At 38.4% G+C, this 19956-nt stretch overlaps 1 protein-coding gene across 1 annotated transcript; it reads left to right on the top strand.

The window, feature by feature from the left end:
* Positions 1 to 15025: 15025 nt before the first annotated feature.
* LOC148014073 (E3 ubiquitin-protein ligase At1g63170-like) lies at positions 15026 to 15628 on the top strand. Its single transcript, XM_087666513.1, has one exon. The coding sequence runs from the start codon at positions 15026 to 15028 to the stop codon at positions 15626 to 15628; it is 603 nt and encodes a 200-aa protein (XP_087522639.1).
* The last annotated feature ends 4328 nt before the right edge of the window (positions 15629 to 19956 follow it).

Below are 19956 nucleotides of genomic sequence, written 5' to 3'. Positions count from 1 at the left end.
TAAGGTTAGTTCCTTAATCACTAACCTAACTAGGGTTAGTACCCCACTAACCTAACTAAGGTTAGTTCCTTAATCACTAACCTAACTAGGGTTAGTACCCCACTAACCTAACTAGGGTTAGTACCCCACTAACCTAACTGAGGTTAGTACCCCACTAACCTAACTAAGGTTAGTTCCTTAATCACTAACCTAACTAGGGTTAGTACCCCACTAACCTAACTAAGGTTAGTTCCTTAATCACTAACCTAACTAGGGTTAGTACCCCACTAACCTAACTAAGGTTAGTACCCCACTAACCTAACTAAGGTTAGTTCCTTAATCACTAACCTAACTAGGGTTAGTACCCCACTAACCTAACTAAGGCTAGTCCCTTAGCCACTAAACTCCCTAGGGTTAGTTGACCCCTAACCTTACCCCAGTTAGTTCACCCTACTAACTTAACCCCTAATTAGTTTACACCCCACTAACTAAACCATGGTTAGTTGACTACCCCCTAACTAACCCTGGTTAGTTCGTCTAACCACATCTAGTTAGGACTTAACTGACTACCCTGACTAGACTAACTAAACTAGACTAACCTAACTTACCTAAACTCCCTAGACTAGCCTAATTCAGACTAACCTAATCAACCCTAACTAACCTAACCAGACCAGACTTGACTTATCCTGACTTAACTGACCTAACTAGACTAACGTGACTTAATTGACCTAACTTGACCTCACTTAACCAACTACCCTGATTTACCTCATTTACTTGATTTAGTTGATTCCAAAAATTCATTTCACATCAGAAAAAATTACCAAAAAAATTCTAAAAATTTACCAATATTGGTGAACTTATTTGAAATATTGGTAAAGAGGAATTAAAACAAATAAATTTCAAAAAATTCAAAATCTGAAAATTAATTCAACATTACATAATAAATGGATACGTTTCATTAAAAATTAGTAAAAATACAGAAATAAATTTAGAAAAATCCCAAAAATTTCCATAAACCCCTGCCCTTTTGTCACTAATTTTTAATTAACAAAATATTTTCATAAAAGACATAAATATTATTTGAAGCAAAAAAACCCCTAATGTTAATATTACACATCATAAAAATTCATTTTAAATCCTAGAAATCAGCTGAAAATCATGGCTGACTTAACATACATTGTGAACACTTGCTAAATGGCTGAAAATTCACTCTTACACTTCATAACATATCCATGTGTTATATATCTTGATTTTATTATTTATTTCAAATAAAAAATATTTTTTTAAACACACAACCAAATAAAGCAAAATAAAAATAATAAAACAAATTAATCAAACCATACAATATACACACAAAAAACACACCTAAAATACAAAACAAACAAAATACAAAATAAAAAATAAAATAAAATACAAATCAATAAAAACACTAAGGTGCTTTATTTTTTGTTCAGTCAAGTGGTCTTTGATTTTGTTTGACTGGATTCATTGCTTTTAGGGGACTACTCCATGCGCCTTCAATCCATTGTATACACACCCCTACCAGGTATTTATTTTGTGAGTTTTATTTAATTTCATTATCCCCTTAACCACAATTAATTGCTTAAATAAACTATTTATTCACCCAGTTAAGAGGCACCTTAATTGTTAATAAAAATGAACCAGCCATCACAAAAAAAGCACGCGCTGGCAAAAAAGCGCTCCACATCACTATTAATTTTTAATTAAAAAATTTGCATTTAGAGATCCAGTCTGGGAATCATAGTCCGGGTTTCGATAAAGCACCGTTTCACCCTAATAATTTGTAATTAAAATTTTAAGAAGGAACTGTTGTTTTCTTATTAAGGTTTATAACCTAATAAAATGTCACCCATTATTAATAATTTCTTAAAATGAACCCTTCATTAAAATAATTTTCCCCTCACTACACTTTTTTTCCCCTTTTTAATAAACACGCTTTGTGGGATGGGCGCGTAAACGTCTTTTAGTTGACACTGATGGTCAAGGTTATGATCCGGTCTTGATTTACATTTTTATGGTATTATGATTTGTCTGTGTGTTACGATTACGGGTACGGTTTGTAGTTTCTTTCTTGCCTGATATGGGGATTTGGGTGCCTGTTTGTTGCATCGCATGAAGGTTTCAGTCACATATGTGTAGAGGTCATGCCAAATTTTTTCTAGGATGTGTATTGTTTGGGGTGGTAAATGGATTAGTTACGTCTATGTACGTGTGTCCTTATTTTGATTGATTTCTTTTTTATAGCCCTTTGGTTGTTTTGCAGGCATTCTTTGTGATTGTATGTATTGTGGTGTGTGTGTTTTCCATCTGAATGGCGCCTCACACTCCTCCTCCTATCCAATATGTCCCGCTGGTTAGTAGGGATTACTCTTCCCTACTAACTTTTGAGCCTATAGCAAAAACGGAAATTGCGACTTTCATGGCTGCTTCATTCCCCCTGATTCCAGAAGATCCATCCTTGTGTGATGAGTTTCTTGACTCATACAGCAAGAAGTCGGGACTGGTCCATGGTGCTTCCATGACATTGACACCCCGAGGGTTAGGGAAGGCTTTGTCTCTTCCCTACAAAGGAGATCCCTTTGTTACAGCTAGACAATTATTCTCCAACGATGAGATTTACAAGCTATTACAGAAGCAGACTAAGGAAATTCTGGATGTCAAGAAAGTGATCAACACTTCAGGAGTCTCTTTTTCCATAATCACTGATCTTGTGTGGAAGTTGGTCTGCCAGTTTCTCCAAGACAGGTTTATGCCTGCCAAAACACCATCCCATTACTTGTCAAAAGAGCTCTTCACAGCTTCTAGGATGGTCTTAAGTCACTGGGTATTTTGAAGCCACCTTAGTGATAGTTCAAGAGTTGAATCTCTAGCAGGGTAGGATAAGGAGTGTGTAAGCAACATCTCTAATTGTGGAAATAGGGGTAGTATTCCAATTGTGGGTTCTTAGGGAGAGGGGATGTCTAGGGGAATCTCCCCCATCGAGGGTCTGGGGGCAACGCCCCTAGCAGGGGTTCAGGGGTAGCACCCTCGGTGGGGGTCTGGGAGCAACATCCCCAGTGGCGGGGTCGGAGGACTGCTAGTAGACCCCACCGGGTGATGCTATAGCCATTATGTGATTTTTTAAAAAATTGCAACTTTAAATCTTTAAAAACGGTTATGGCTATTGATTAGAGCACTTACCTACTTACAAAGATGGATCAACATTTCGTCAAAGTAACCAGAGGAAATGTCACAAACGTCACATATGGATCCTACCTGCATGCTTTCTTGACATACTCAGGCCTAAAGAAGGGTGTGCTTTCACCTCCTCCATCTGATCTAGTACCTCCTCCACCACCTTCAGAAGAGTCAAAACCTATTGATATAGAGGATCTTGATTCTCCTCCTCCCCTGGTCATTCAGAGTGAAAGTGCTTGAAGCGTGTGGAAGATAAAGCTCCTTCAGTTCTTCCTTCAGTTACAATTCCTGCTACATCTGGCAGTGACCTCCCTGCTTATCTCACATATAATAACTTGTTCAAAGCACATAGAGAGGGTTCCTTGGACATATCAGTCCCTTCATTGAATAGTCTAGTGTCGGGAGATGCCATTCCATTCCTCTGTAAAGACATCCAGAGTGCGATTGAACTTTCAGGATAGCCTGTGTTCAACAGCTGTATGCTTCCTTTTATGAAGAACTGATGCAGTCCAAAGACCAATTGCATAAAGCAACATCAGAGTTAGCCTCTGCTAAAGACACACTAGCAAATCTATTTAAGCAGGTGGAGCAACAAACCCAACTGATTGAGACCCAAAGAGAAGAGATATCTTCTTTGAAGATTCAGTAACAGAGGCTCAATCAGAGGTCACTAAAATCTCAGAGGAGAAGGAGAAAATTTCTAAAGAAGCGCAAGAGTTTCAAACTCTTTTCGATGCAAAACTCTCAGCCTTATAGACTGCTCATGACACAGTGGAATCACAAGCTTTCCAAATCAAGCAGTTGCAAGACCAACTCGCACAGTCACGATCTGTTCCTCCAAGCCCTAATGTTCCAATGTTCCCTTCTCTCTCTACGCAGGACTTGGCAGTTCTCCAGAGACAGGCTACCTTGTGTCCATTATTTCAAGATAAAGTCAAAAGATTGCAGTCCAGGATGGATGTGCTATGGTCTACATTTGAGCATTTCCAGGAATATGTTCCTCCGAACCATTCTTTCTTTGTCCACTATCACTTGCAGAAGTTGGCCTTTTACATGAAGCTTTCAACGATGGATCTTCCTCTTCCAGAGGATGGTTGGAGTGGGGTTTGGTCTCCTAAGTTACTGACAGAAGTGGTCTGTATGGTGTTTGAAGATTCTGTGACGACGGATACCATGTTGCTGTCATATATGTATCTACGAGGTGACCTGTTGATTCCAGATGAAGTAGATATGGCATGGTATGTGGGAGACATGGCTTTGCAAGCTGTTTTGTATGTCAATGATTTGGAATTGCGAATAGATGACATGTTCCAGAGTTACTCCTCAAAAGTGGCTACTTGCCCTGATAATTCCTAGCATTCAATGATTGATTCTGTGGTCCTGAATCAACGTCAAAACACAGCTTCTACCTATGTACAGATCACTAACCAACTGAGGGTGGATCTCTTAGCTCACCTTTCCAAAAACCATCCATTTGATTCAACCTTTTTTTATGCCTATCAAAGAAGATCTATCTTAGGTCCCTCTGTTCCTAGCCTACTGTACTACCAACAAATGGCTCACCGTTATGATACCTATTTTTCCCTTTATCAAACCAATTCAACAGCAATCTTATCCCTTCTTTTCCAACCTCAATCTTTTCCTCAAATTCCCATATTTACATATTGCTCTTTTATTGAGGATAGAGTATTTTCTCCTTCTCCACCATGCTCTTCTCCATCTATCCATGTACCTTCTACTTTTCCTATTTATCAATTAACGCCTTTCCTAACTGATTCCCTAAAATTTTCAGCCACTCCTTCTTTAACTTATTCCTCCTTTTATGATTTTGCCTACCCATCTCTTCATCCACTTTTACTTATTCCACTTCCCTCTCCTACCACTTCTATTTCTCAACCCCCTCAGTTGATTAGTGAATACAAAGGGTTTGATCAGCAGATTCCCAGAAGACGAGGATGGAGCTCGACTGATTCTCTTACAGGACCTCAGATAAACTGGCCAATAATTCCAGGGGATTGGACAATTTCCAATCAAGCATACCAGAATTACCTTCATTTTGCTCACCAATATTCACAATCTCTAGATCCTTCAGTGAGATTGACAGCTCATTTTGCTTGGTATCTAGCATACATGCATAGGCATTCCCATAATGATCAAAAGGCCACTCCAAATCTTTGTATGAATGTCAATGTGGACATTGACTCCCACCAATTGGATGTCCTGTATTTTCATGCCCTATGTCTACCTAGCAGATACCTTGTTTTGCTAGAAAGGATATGCTACCTGCAGTTCTTTCAAAATCCTCCAAAGACATTTGTAGACGAATCCTTCTCCATGGATCGTTTTTGAAACCACCAAGCCTTCAAAAGGGATCATCTTCATTGATGCCTTTGCAATGTATTTTGGATGATTCTTAATGATATATCTCTTTTTGGAGGTGTCATTCAGATGGTTGTGTTAGTGTTTGTTTGTGTGTGTTGTAATAATTGTATGTGATGAGTTTGTGCTGATTGAGAATAATTTGTTCGAGAGCTCTTTTCAAAGTATTGATGGTGATGGTGGATGGAAAGCCTATGGTGGAAAGCTAACAAAAAACCTCTCATATCCTTTACAAATTTGTTATGATTTTTTTTAATGATTAATCAGATGAGTTAATGAATAATGAAAGTTTTCCTTTAGTAGTATTTTTCTATCAGATACAGGTAATAAGTTGGGGTCGTGGTTTGGAGAGATTATTGAAGATCCTACGGAAGATCCAAATTGAGCTCTTTAATGAACTTATATTCTTCTTTTCCTTAGGTCGCGAGGATGCTTCCTTTCTAAGTGTGGGGATATGTTGAGAGTGGAAAAAGACTGAATTTTTGACTGACTTTTGTTGTTTTTGAGGTCTGAATGATTGATTTTTGAGGGATTTAGTGTGATGTATGGTTGTTAATGGAAGTATTTGAGAGTTTTTTGGATGATATTGATTATGTTTTGGAAGTTCATGATGATTCTCAGTAGAGATATGAAGCTCTATGAGGTTCTATTGAGGTTCTGATTGGTTCTATATACCTTCTGTATAGTTTCTGTTTTGTTCTGAGATTATCTTCTGTATGAAGCATGGATTGATGATTGATAAAGATTGAGATCTTTTGGAAGCCTATTGAATAGTTTTTGATAGTTTTGAATGGTTTGAGTATGAGTTATGAGGTTCTGTAGACCTTCTGTAGAGCCTCTGTCTCTGCTCTGTCTCTGTACTGTAACTATACTGTAGCTGCTCTGGCACTATACTGTAACTGTTCTGTAGACCTTTTGTAAGTGTTCTGTAGAATGTATGTGTGACTTTGGGAAAGTTTTCTAACCTTTGGAAGGCATGAATCTAAGTTCAGAAGAGCTAAAACAAATGGAAGAAGCAGCTGCTGAAGACTGAAGAGAAGACTAGGTGACACTACTGTCATTGTCACTTAGTCTTCCCTTCAGTCTTCAGCAGTGACAGTAGTGTCACCTAATCTTCTCTTCACTCTTCAGCAGCTGCTTCTTCCATTTGTTTTAGCTCTTTTGAACTTAGGTTCATCATTTCCAAAGGTTAGAAAACTTTCCCAAAGTCACACATACATTCTACAGAACAATTACAAAAGGTGATGCCAGGAGGCATATTCCACGGTGGATTCCGTGAGGTTTTGCGATGGATTCCGTAAAATTTTATTACCGGGGCTCATACACAAGGTGGATTCTTTGTGTGAAAAGTCGATAGGGATGCCTATCCTTTTCGGCATTTTGTTAATTTAATGTGTAAGTGGGTGATTCCATAGTGGATGATTCCGCAAAATACATATTTAAATTAATAAACGTTTATGAGTTTAGAGTGCGCACTCGTAATAAATTAAGGTTAGGATTGAGTTCTAACCAATTTATTTTTGTAGCTGAAGACTCCTAGGTATTAACTTTTGTTGGTTTAATTGTATTATTTTTCTAACAATTGTGAATACTTCAGTTTTGATGTGTAGAACAAGCAGCGGTGGTATTGGGAAGCATTGGAGGATAGCGTGTATTCAAATTATCATCAATTTTTTATGAGCGCGTATCTTAGGCATGGCGTCCATATTTTGATGTGCTTATTTATCAAAGTGCTTGATATTTATTTATTACTTTTGTATGCACATAGGTGCACGATTTAAATATTTGTATTGGACATTGTATTTGGGTACCGCCTGACTTCTTGGGCGCCCAATAGCTTTAATTCTCTAGTGGCACAAAAGCAAACACAAAAGCTAAAGCGTGCTAATTGTAAATTGGGCTATTTCTTGAGCTTGAAGATGAATAATATATAAAATACATGCTTTGTGGAGCACTCACACAAGGCATGGGGGGAGATTGCACCCAATTAGTCTCTTGTTCATGTCGTGCAAGCTTTTTTCATTGTTTTTTGTGCAAAAAGTAGAGTTCTTTTATTCTTGGGGACCTTCTGACGCTCACTACGCGCGCATACGGCGTCCGATCTGTGCACCAGTGGTATCAGAGCAAAGCTGAGATCAAGAGCTTCCAATCGCTTACCATCTTGCGCGAAGGCGGAGCTCCTGAAACAATCAAGCTCTACAGTCAGTCTCGTGGCAAACGATCGATACCAGCGTGTTCCTGGCAGTCAAGAACCCCCTGCTGTACACTCAGATCGCGAGGGACCGGCCTCTACAGGCGGAGGACCACGTGGGAAGATTTCTCATCAAGTCGTTGAGTACAGATAAAAAAATTCATCCATAGCTTTTCAAACTTAAAGGATTAGTTATAAAGCTTCAAAAAGAAGCTTATTAAAAGCTTCATAATCCGTTTTCATCCGTCTGCGGCGACAGCACGAACTGCCCGTCGTCGAATCGGGTGAGGACATACTTAGGTCCTCAAAATCCAAGCTAAGTCATAAAAGCTTAAAGCTCCAAGTCCTCTAAGTTACCCAAGTCAATAAGGTTCTACAAGTCATCTTCAATAACTATCATAAAGGCAGTTCATACTCAGCAACTCACGAATCAGTCTACTACCCTCTGGAAGCCCCTGTTTACACCTGTGAACTGACAGAAGCAGATTACAGCAATCAATCATCAACACGCAAACTATACGTAGTCTATACACACAATTATTTTCTTGGAAGACGGTTGTGACAACGAATTTCGCAATCGTAAAGGAGAAATACTACAAAAGCCAAACTAAAAAATATATATAGAAGCTTTGTAAACCCGCCTTTGAGCTACGCTCATCCCACTAACAAGGTTTCGAGTGTGTGAGGTCTTTTGAAATTTTGCAAGATGACTGATCAAAACATGGACGATTTTATGGCTGAAGGTGATCTACCCGAACCAACAATGGAGCAAAAGTTGGATTTGATTATGATGCAGCTTCAAGAAGAACGAAGAGCACAACAAGCTTTGCAAGCTCAATTGGCCAATCTGCAACGATCTACCACCGATCAAGATGGATCACAACCTGAAGATCTTATACGACGTACCATCGATGCAACACTTGAAGCCCAATCTATTCGGAAAGAAACAAAGATAAGTAAAAGAAACTTCAAATTTCGTACTTTCAATGGATCACGCGATGGAAAGACTGTTCTTGCTTTTATCAGTCAATTTGATGATTATTTACATGCAGAAATATATGCTGAGAAAGACAAAATTAAATGTGTCACTAACCATTTAGTTGACCGAGCATCTTTATGGTGGACTGTGGTCCGCAACAGCGTTGATTGTCCCACTACTTGGGAGACTTTCCAAAAGAAATTTTTGTAGAATTTCCTTCCTCCCCAATTCCACGAAAAAGCCATCAAGCAATGGGATCTTCTACAACAAAGGGATCGCGAACCTATTTCACAATATACCGAACGTTTCTGGAATGCTCTATTGCAAGTACGAATGCTCGAAGATATACCTGAAGCAACTCATAAACGCAAGTTTATGTCTGGCCTACTTGGACATTTCTATGCGGAGGTTAATATGTTCAAGCCAACAACCCTTGAAGATGCAATTTCCTTGGCCCATGACATTGAAGACAAAATTCGCGGACAAGACAAGCGACCACAACAATTTCCTACTAATGGTAACTTTGGTTCCAAACAATTCAATTCAAATTTTTGAAGATTCAATCAAAGTCGTTTTCTTCCATCTTCATTTCATAAATCTTGGACACGACCACATGCCTTGCCATCAAACACAAATCCAAACCCTAAGCCATCCCCACAGTCAAATCCCAACATTCCTAAACTTCCTGCCATTACCAATAATGTATCCAAAGCAAAACCCATAGTTTGTTATAAATGTCATCAACCTGGACATCTAGCAGCCAATTGTCAATCCAAAAAGCCATCTGTCCATATCAATTATCTGGGAGCAATAGAAGATGAAGAACGTGAGGAAATGCCGGACTTTATGGAAGAAGATGACGACATTGGTACTACTTCTGATACTTTGCCAGGTATGCCAACACCCCATTCCTTATTAACAATGAAATGTTTTGTGCATGGTAAAGAAAAGACTATTTGACATGATGATGGGAGCACACATGACTTTATTTCTGCAAAATTGGTCAAAGAATTGAATTTACATACTGTTTCTACACATTATCGCATCAAGGCTGCATTCCTAGGTATGAGATATAATGGAACACAAGAGGTGCATAATTTAGAAATTAAAATTGGTGATTATACTGAACGAAGAAATTTCTTAGTTGTACCTTTGCAGTCTAGTGACATTATCTTAGGAATGCCTTGGCGTCATCAATACAATCCTGATATAGATTATTCTATGCATTCAATTAAAATTTATTTTCAAGGAAAACAAATCACACTACATGGTATGCACGCTTCCAATAATTTTCCATTGCTTACTCATACTCAGGCTAAACTTGCATTACGTAAAAGTAGCAAATCCTATTTAATATGGGTGAATGAAATTCAAGCTAAAGAAAACCAGATGCATCCTAGGCATACACAATTTCTTTCCCAATTCCAAGATTGTTTTGCTGCTGATTTACCACCTGCACGTCCTGAAGATCATAAGACAGATTTAATTCCTGGAACACAACCACCATGTAAAGCACCATATAGACATAACCAAATTGAACAGAAAGAAATTCAAAACCAAATAGAAGAATTGCTTAACAGAGGATTAATTAGACCTAGTAGTTCTCCATTTCGTGCACCTGTCTTATTAGTGAAGAAGAAAAATAATACCTATCACATTTGCATTGATTATCGTGCCCTAAATAAAATTACTGTTAAGAATAGATACCCGATTCCTAGGGTAGATGATCTTATGGATAAGCTACAAGGATCTGCCATATTCAATAAGATAGATCTTAAATCTGGATATCATCAAGTAAGATTGGACAAATCTGATATATTCAAAACTGTATTTAGAACACAATTTGGACACTATGAATTTCTGGTTATGCCTTTCGGTTTAACTAATGCACCAGCTACATTCAGTCGTATGATGAATCGCATATTTTTGAAACATCAGCATTGTGTCATTGTTTTCTTTGATGACATATTAGTTTTCAGTAAAAATGAGAATGAGCATTATGAAATTTGTCTTTAGTTTTTAAGTTATTAAAAGACAATCAATTATATGCTAATCCAGAAAAGAGTGAATTCTTCCAAATAGAAATCGAATATCTAGGACATATTATTTCATCAGAAGGTATTAAAGTCGACCCTAAAAAGATAGAAGCAATTTTAAATTGGCCGATACCCAAAAATATACATGAATTACGTTCTTTTCTAGGTCTTGCTAGCTTTTACAGAAAATTTGTGAGAAATTTCTCATTACTTGCATTACCTTTGACAAAATTCTTAAAGAAGGGTATCGTGTATAATTGGTCTGACAATCAACAAAGGTCCTTTGATTTGTTGAATTATGCTTTAACTCATGCTCCTGTATTACAATTACCTGACTTCAATAGACCATTCTTCTTAGTAGTTACTAACGCTAGTGGATCTGGAATAGGAGCAGTTCTTATGCAAGATTCTCATCCCATAACTTACTCTAGTTGCAAACTCAAACCATCTGAACTTAAATATTCTACCTATGAAAAAGAATTGCTAGCCATAGTACAAGCCTTACGTCAATTGAAACATTATTTAATGGGATCTGAATTCATGATCAAAAGTGACCAACAAAGCATTAGACATCTCCTTAGTCAACCACAAATATCTGACCGACACATTAAATGGGCCGCTTTTATTCAAAGTTTTCATCCCCTTATACAATACTAACTTGGAAAAGAGAATGTTGTTGCTGATGCTTTAAGTAGAAGACCGACAATTCACAATATTTCTGTGATATCATTTGATTTCCTTATCCCTATGAAAGATACTTATCATCAAGATCCTACTTTTCAAGCTGATTGGAATAAACTAGTTGCAAATAATTGGATTCCTATTGATTCATTGTCTTACACTAATGGATTTATGTTTTATGAAAAAAGATTATGTGTGACTGTTCCATTTCGATCATTTGTTTTGCATGAAATTCATTGTCTCCCATATCAAGGTCATAGAGGCATTATCTCTACTTTACGTACATTGATTGAAGATTTTTATTCGCCACATATGGACACTGATGTATCTACTTTTGTATCTAAATGCTTAATTTGTCAACGAGTAAAAAGACACCATGGTAAACAATATGGTTTACTAATGCCATTATCCATTCCATCACGACCATGGGAACAGATTTCAATGGATTTTATCACTGGTTTACCTAACACTAAAGCTAATCATGATATGATTTGGACTGTTGTAGACAGGTTTAGCAAACAAGCATATTTTATTCCATGCAAGAAAACCTTAACTGCATCTCAAGCTACTCAATTGTTTTTGAAAATTGTTTTTACTAACCATGGTTTACCAAAAGTCATTATTTCTGATCGTGATTCTAGATTCTGCAATAATTTTTGGATTACTTTGTTTGCTAACTTAGGAACAAAGATTGATTTTTCATCTGCATTTTATCCTGAAACAAATGGTCAAACAGAATCTACTAACAGTACTATTTTAGATCTTTTGCGTGCTTACATAATTTCAAAACCACACACATGGGATACATATCTACATTTACTTCAGTTTGCATATAATAACACACCACATACAGCTACAAAGAAAGCACCATTTGAAATTATCTATGGATATCGATTGCCTACACATGTTACATCATTATCAAACAAAATTCAGACTGCTGATGATATTGCTAACATGCATGCTACTATTTTTTATGAAGTTAAAGATATGATTGCTAAAGCCCAGCAATCATACACAAAACAAGCAAACAAGAAAAGACAGGCTATGAATTTTAAAGTTGATGATTATGTTTGGTTACGAATTGAAAAACGCAGATTACAGAGTGTAGATAAACACCCCGTTGTCAAATTAGCACCTAGATTTTATGGCCCATTCAAGATCATACACAAAATCAATGACAATGCATTTAAACTAGAATTACCACAACATTGGAAAATCCACAACACTTTCCATATCAGTTTATTACGACCTTTTAGAGGACAACTACCTGTACACCCTGTCTATGAAAACTCTCCTTTGCTAGATGATGAAACTGAAATCCTTGAGCCTGAAACTATTATAGATACTGACTTTATGACCACTAGAACTGGCCGTAGATATTCTAGATATTTGGTCAAGTTTAAAGATCATCCTGTTGAAGAGGCCCAATGGATGCACGTTAGAGACCTAAGTGCTTTTCCCACACTGTTAGCTCCACATTGAGCTAATAGCAATTGAGGACAATTGCTATCTCACCCCGGGGGTATGATGCCAGGAGGCATATTCCACGGTGGATTTCGTGAGGTTTTGTGGTGGATTCCGTAAAATTTTATTACCGAGGCTCATAACAAGGTGGATTCTTTGTGCGAAAAGTCGATGGGGACGCCTATCCTTTTCGGGCGTTTTGTTAATTTAATGTGTAAGTGGGTGATTCCATAGCGGGTGATTTCGCAAAATACATATTTAAATTAATAAACGTTTATGAGTTTAGAGTGCGCACTCGTAATAAATTAAGGTTAGGATTGAGTTCTAACCAATTTATTTTTGTAGCTAAAGACTGCTAGGTATTCACTTTTGTCGGTTTAATTGTCTTATTTTTCTAACAATTGTGAATGCTTCAGTTGATATATAGAACAAGCTATGGTGGTATTGGGAAGCATTGGAGGATAGCGCGTATTCAAATTATCATCAATTTTTTATGGGAGCGTATCTTAGGCATGGGGTCCATATTTTGACGCGCTTATTTATCAAAGTGCTTGATATTTATTTATTATTTTTGTATGCGCATGGGCGCACGATTTAAATATTTGTATTGGACATTGTATTTGGGTACCGCCTGACTTCTTGGGCGCCCAATAGCTTTAATTCTCTAGTGGCACAAAAGCAAACACAAAAGCTAAAGCATGCTAATTGTAAATTGGGCTATTTCTTGAGCTTGAAGATGAATAATATATAAAATACATGCTTTGTGGAGCGCTCACACAAGGCATGGGGGGAGATTGCACCCAATTAGTCTCTTGTTCATGTCGTGCAAGCTTTCTTCATTGTTTTTTGTGCAAAAAGTAGAGTTCTTTTATTCTTGGGGACCTTATGACGCTCACTATGCGTGCATACGGCGTCCGATCTGTGCACCAGAAGGTCTACAAAACAGTTACAGTACAGTACCAGAGCAGCTACAGTACAGTTACAGTACAGAGACAGAGTAGAGACACAGAGGCTCTACAGAAGGTCTACAGAACCTCATAACTCATACACAAACCATTACAAACTATCAAACACTATTCAATAGGCTTCCAAAAAATCTCAATCTTCATCAATCATCAATCCATGCTTCATACAGAAGATAATCAGAACAAAACGGAAGCTATACAGAAGGTATACAGAACCAACGAGAACCTCAACAGAACCTCATAGAGCTTCATATCTCTACTGAGAATCATCATGAACTTCCAAAACATAATCAATATCATCCAAAACACTCTCAAATACTTCCATTAACAACCATACATCACTCTAAATCCCTCAAAAATCAATCATTCAGACCTCAAAAATAACAAAAATCAGTAAAAGTTTCAGTTTTTTTCCACTCTCGAAGCATAAAATCAAGGCACAAAAATGTCCATGCATATATCACAATTTTATCTTTTGTAAAGGGGATAGCATTTACATTGTTGCAAAATCACTAAAATACACACTTACATGAGGGGGCCACATCCATATCCACATCCATCATAAATAAATGGTATACACAAAAGTGTTACATGCATGCATTGGTGAACGATAGGAATACTCAAAATTAAAGGCCAAAGGTCTTATGATATCAAATGTATCAAAGTTTCAAAGAAATAATAAAAATACGAAGGGGTGTGCTCTTTGGGAAGAGGTGGGGTGGAGTGCACGAGTGGTTATGTGCCTCTTTCCCTCCTCTCTCTTCTCCAATTTGCATATTTTCTTTTTGGTGGTGCAAGAAGTTGTTCTCTCTCCTCTCTCCTCTGTCTTTTGTGCAGAAATTCCTATTTTCCCTTTTGTTCTTATATAATGGTTGAAGCTATGGATGGAGATGATGAAGATAACGAATTTGTTCATTACTAAGTGGAAGATTTATGGTTTTTTTTCAGTTTTGAGATTAATGGCTCAGCCATGTATATAGATTTTGCATGCTTCTATCTTGGTCTCATGTTCATTTTCTGCCATGGGAGGGTTGCTGTCATTTTGCTGCGCAGCCGGGGAAGAAGACCAAAGGAAGAAAAAAAAAGAGAGACTTGAAGATCTGATGCAAAGCAGTGAAGAAATTGTGTATCCCAAAGTACAAGAAGGTGCAGGATGAGATGGAAGCCCGTTGTCTGGGTGTTTGGAAGACCCTCCTCTGCTGAAGAAAGCCCAAAGCTTTACAGATTGTGTGTAGCATTCTTGGCCCTAAGCTGCATCAGCTATGCAATGCCATTCATGCTCTGTGCTGCTGTGTGCTGTTGCCTTCCTTGTGTGATTTCCCTCCTCGGTTTCCGTGAAAATCACATGGAAGGGAGGGGAGCCTCTGTGGATGTTATTGCCTCTTTGCCCATTTACAAGTCCAAGAGCAAGAGGATACTATTTCAGCGAGAGAAAAGCAACTACAATGGATCAGATAGTGATAGCTCCAGTGAAGGTGGTGTGATGGCAGTAGGAACAGAGAATGAGAGGGTAATAGCAAGGGATGATGTGGCATGTTGTATCTGCCTGGGCCGCTACAAGGACAATGCACATCTACAAGGATTACCATGTTCCTACCATTTTCATGTGGAGTGTGTTGATCAGTGGTTAAAAATAAATGCTTCCTGTCCCCTCTGCAAATCTTCTGTTCAAGGGTGTAAGACTGGAGATGGAGACACAGATGTATCAACACCTGTGGCAAGGCGTGTTGACAAACCGAGGCTTTTTGCCCCATGATACTGTAGGAACAGGTACCCTATGGGACATGGATCCCACTACATTTTTGCTACTTGAGAAGGATGCAAAGATGAAGAAGACATGTAGCATAAATAGTAGCGCAGCGTCTCCATGTCTCCAAGAGGAATGAGAAGAAGAAGAAAAGGAACTCCTGTTGCACATCTGGTTTCTCTTCTACACATTGCTGCGAGCTCGGTTGTCTATCTAGGGATGTGAGAAGAAATAAGAAATAGCACATCATCAGTCTTCAGGGGTCCCCAATCAACATGGGCACAATCGCATCATAAGGAGGATTGAGTAGAGGATTGTGAAGCCGTGCCTGTGAGACGCTACACCCATTGATGTATCATCCGGAGAAGAAGCAGATTGAGGAAAAAGAAGATTTTTCCCCTCTTCGGGTTCCCATATGGCCAAATATCCAACTAATGAACACAAATCCATCGAGACAAGAAGAAGAAAAGACCAACGCAGGGGAGGGGTCGACTGTGAGAGACATAGAGAGAAAATGAGGTTCCCACGCGCCTTCGTGCCATGCCCCCTGTTGTGCAGGACGCCCCTCCCTCGTTCGCCTCCCTTCCTTCATCTTCGTCTTCTACTTTTTCTTGACACGAATACAAACACAGACAATGACGAGAGATATTGAGAGAGAGAGAGAGAGAGAGAGAGAGAGAGAGAGAGAGGGTCCACATGACGCCCTTGCTTGCTCTGATCTAAGATGATTAGAAAGAATGCAAAGAAACGGCTTGTCAGTGGTGGACATGCGGGTGTGAAGCCACAAATCCCTGTGCATGTTTTTGGGGCTTGCTTTCCATTAGAAGCTACTGAGCATCTTAAGCAGTGGGCAGTTGCTTAGGGAGGCTGTGTGGTGCCAAACCCGTCAAACATAGGTCTAAGTAACCTCTTAGAGATATTTGATACTTTCCACGGTAGTTATATACGACAACACATTCAAGGGCAAACAAAGGCAGACATTGTGCCTCCAATCAGTTAATGAGCACACTGAAGGAGATATGGAAGTTTAGTCTGTATCATCAGCTGATCTCAGATGTCTTAATCATGATAAAAGAGTTGAGTGGCAATCACAGTGGGCTGTTGGCGACCTTTCTCGTTGTCTGGAAGGGAGGAAAGCAACGGATGTCAGCTCTTAAGTTCCTCTCTTTATGGGATTGCATGAATATTGGAGAGATGGTCAATGTCTGTTCCCAGATGATTGAACGAGGAGGAAGAAGAAGAAATAGATCATGGAATACTATTTTATTGGCCTTTTCTTGGTGCCGCTTCCCCTTTTCCTAGGGCATCTTCATCAACTCCTCTTTCTTTTCTTATTCCCAAACTTTACCTTCATTTTTAAAAAAAATGATAATAGTGCTTTAATATAAACATTAAATGTAATAATCCACACTTACTATGACCCTTTTCCTATGGTTGGTCTAACCCCTTCCACATATTTCTCTAGTAAATGCCCTTGAGCATGTAATTTCCCTTCATCCTTCTACCCCATTTCAATTCCATAATAGTAGTAGTTTTATCTTGTTATTCCACCAGTGATGCCTCCTTCCACATGCCCCCATCATCGACCTTGTCTCCCATGTAGCATCAACATCAATCATCCCTCCATCTTCTCTTTATTCCCTCCCTATCAAGCCATCTTTTGACAATACACTCCCTTTTCATACCCTTAACTAGATTCCTTTCTTGTAGAGACATAGTTCTCTCTCCAAAATGTTCTTGCAACACATGCATATGCCTATCTTCCCTTATCCATGATAATGAAAGGAAATAACAAAGATAAGGTTTAACAATCTTAAAACTAAAATATTATCCAACCTTACAAAACATAATTATAAGAATTTTTGTGCTCACATTTTCTTTTTACAAGGTCTTGTTCCCCCACCTATTTGGAAAAAGAAATTTTTACAATGAAAATAGTATTTACCATTAAAATAAATTTGAACAAGGGGCACTCCCCATGCTCTTCCTTATCTCCTTGATGGCTTCCCTTAGTCTTCAAAAGATGAGACACAACTCTAAGAATATCCATTTATAGACACTAGTCCCTTTCTTCTCTTAGTCTTTTGAGCTACATGATGTAGGAAGTCATTCTTCTTTTTCCATGGGATGGGGGAATTGTGCTCATGATCCATGTGGAATACTGAACCCTATCCTTTGAAGACTAGTAAAGTTTTTCAATGTGGGAGTAACCGAGGCAGGAGTTTGTCAGAGAGAGAACTAGGGAGAGAGAAAGAGGAGAGAGAAGATTGCAGAAGAGAGAGATAGATTGCAGGAAGAGAGAGAAGAAGAGTGACGAGGAGAGAGAAAGACTAGATTTAGAGAGAGAAAGACAGGAAAGAAAGAGAAGCCATAGAAGCTGTGAGCAAGAAGGGAGAGAAAGTCTGTAATTGTAGTATTGTGTCAAAAAGATGTGAAAATTTACATCTCGTCTCTTTTTATACCAATGTCAGTGTGACATGGCATAATATCAATGTTATTACACTAATTTGTTATTCCCAACTTCTTACAATCCATCCCTTCCCAAAAGTTTTTGTCCTAAAAAACAAACCTAATAATGTCTAGAAAAAGATGGATAGAACAGAGTATTACTCTGTTTTTACAGCTTTACAAATGGGAATTGAATGAAATACAATCATTACATGAGCTGAAATTGAAGAACGGAAGTAAGCCCCAGCTATATACAGGATTTGGAACACTTCAGAGGCAAATGGAGCCATAAAGTCTTCAACAAATAATCCCGAAACAAGGTAGACAACTTGTTGAGTAAACAGACCCTGCTGGACCAAATCTGCCATAGCTTTTGATAGGAGTGTCCAAATGGGACGTACCATATATCAAAACGAAGCTCTTGAAGAGTACTTTAAGCCCATATAGATAGCTTAACTCTAAAAATTAGGCATGATAAAAATTGTTCTAAAACAGCGTGCTGTCCTGAACCAGTCTGCATCATTACTAGCTCCATAAGCAATAGGCTTCAGCCACCAATGTCTCCCGCAAGTATGGATACTCATGCAATATAGAATCAGGTCTCCAAGAAGCCTCTTCAGGTGGTAAACCTCTCCATTTGATCAAATATTCCACAATAGAACGTGATCGAAGCTTCTTTTAACACTGACCTATAACAGCCTCTGGGATGTACTGAATAAGACCATCTTCATCAATGGGTGGCAGCTCATCAACTATATCCACTGGATCACCATAATAGGGCTTGAGCTGACTAACATGGAAGACGTTATGAATCTTTGTAGAAGAGGGAAGCTCTAGTTTGTATGCCAAATCTCCAATTCGCTTGAGGATCTGGTAAGGGCCATAAAACCTGTGGGCAAGCTTATTACTAGATCCATCTTTTAACGTAGAGTACTTGGATTTGGGCACCTTCAACAAAACCAGCTCTCCTTCTTGGAACTCTAAAGGCCTCCTCTTCTCATCAGCATACATCTTCATTTGATCTTGAGCCTTCCTTAGATTCACCTTGCATTGCTGAAGAAGGGTCTGTATTCTTTCCAACTCCTCCTTCCCATGAGAATTGATCTTTTCATTAAAGATGACTGTGGGTAAGGGCACCTTGTAACCATACAAAGCCTCAAAGGGTGAAACTCCTATGCTCGCATGAGTGGAATTGTTATAAGCAAACTCAGCCAAGTGTAACCAAGAATCCCATGAGGTTTGGACATCATAGCAAAAATGGCGAAGATAAGTCTCCAACCATTTATTAACTCTCTCTGTCTGTCCATCAGTTTGAGGATGATAAGCCGTAGAGGAGCCAATTTAGTACCCATAGATGTAAATACCGCCTGCTAAAAGTTACTCATAAATTTTGAGTCTCTATCATGGACAATCACCTGCGGTAATCCATGTAGTCTAAAAATATGCTCCATAAACTGGTTGGCCACTTGAGAAGCAGTAAACTGAATCTTGGTTGGAATAAAATGAGCTGCCTTGGTGAGTCTGTCTACCACCACATAAATACTATTCCATTCCTTCTTGGTAGTAGGTAAGCCAGTAATGAAATCCATAGTAATATGAGTCCATTTACCCGTAGGAATAGGCAATGGCTGTAACAAACCTCCTGGCTTATGGGTGTTGTCCTTATTTTGCTGACAAGGCATACACTTCATAACAAAGTCCTTGACATCTTTCCACAGTCCTTTCCAATAAAAGCTTTTGTTGATCCTGTCATAGGTCTTGAAAACTCCTAAGTGTCCAGCAAGAGGCGAAGAATGTAACTCCTCCATAATTTTCTGCTTAAAAGAAGAAGTAGAGGGAATAACAATCTTGCCTTTCCACCAAATAAGACCATTTTTAAGCTGGTAATG

Source organism: Lygodium microphyllum, chromosome 25 (genome assembly GCF_053477565.2).
Source record: "Lygodium microphyllum isolate KBCC chromosome 25, Lygodium_microphyllum_v1.1.10, whole genome shotgun sequence".
NCBI lineage: Eukaryota > Viridiplantae > Streptophyta > Polypodiopsida > Schizaeales > Lygodiaceae > Lygodium > Lygodium microphyllum.
Note: the sequence above shows the minus strand (reverse complement) of the source record. Positions and strands in the feature narration are given on the sequence as shown.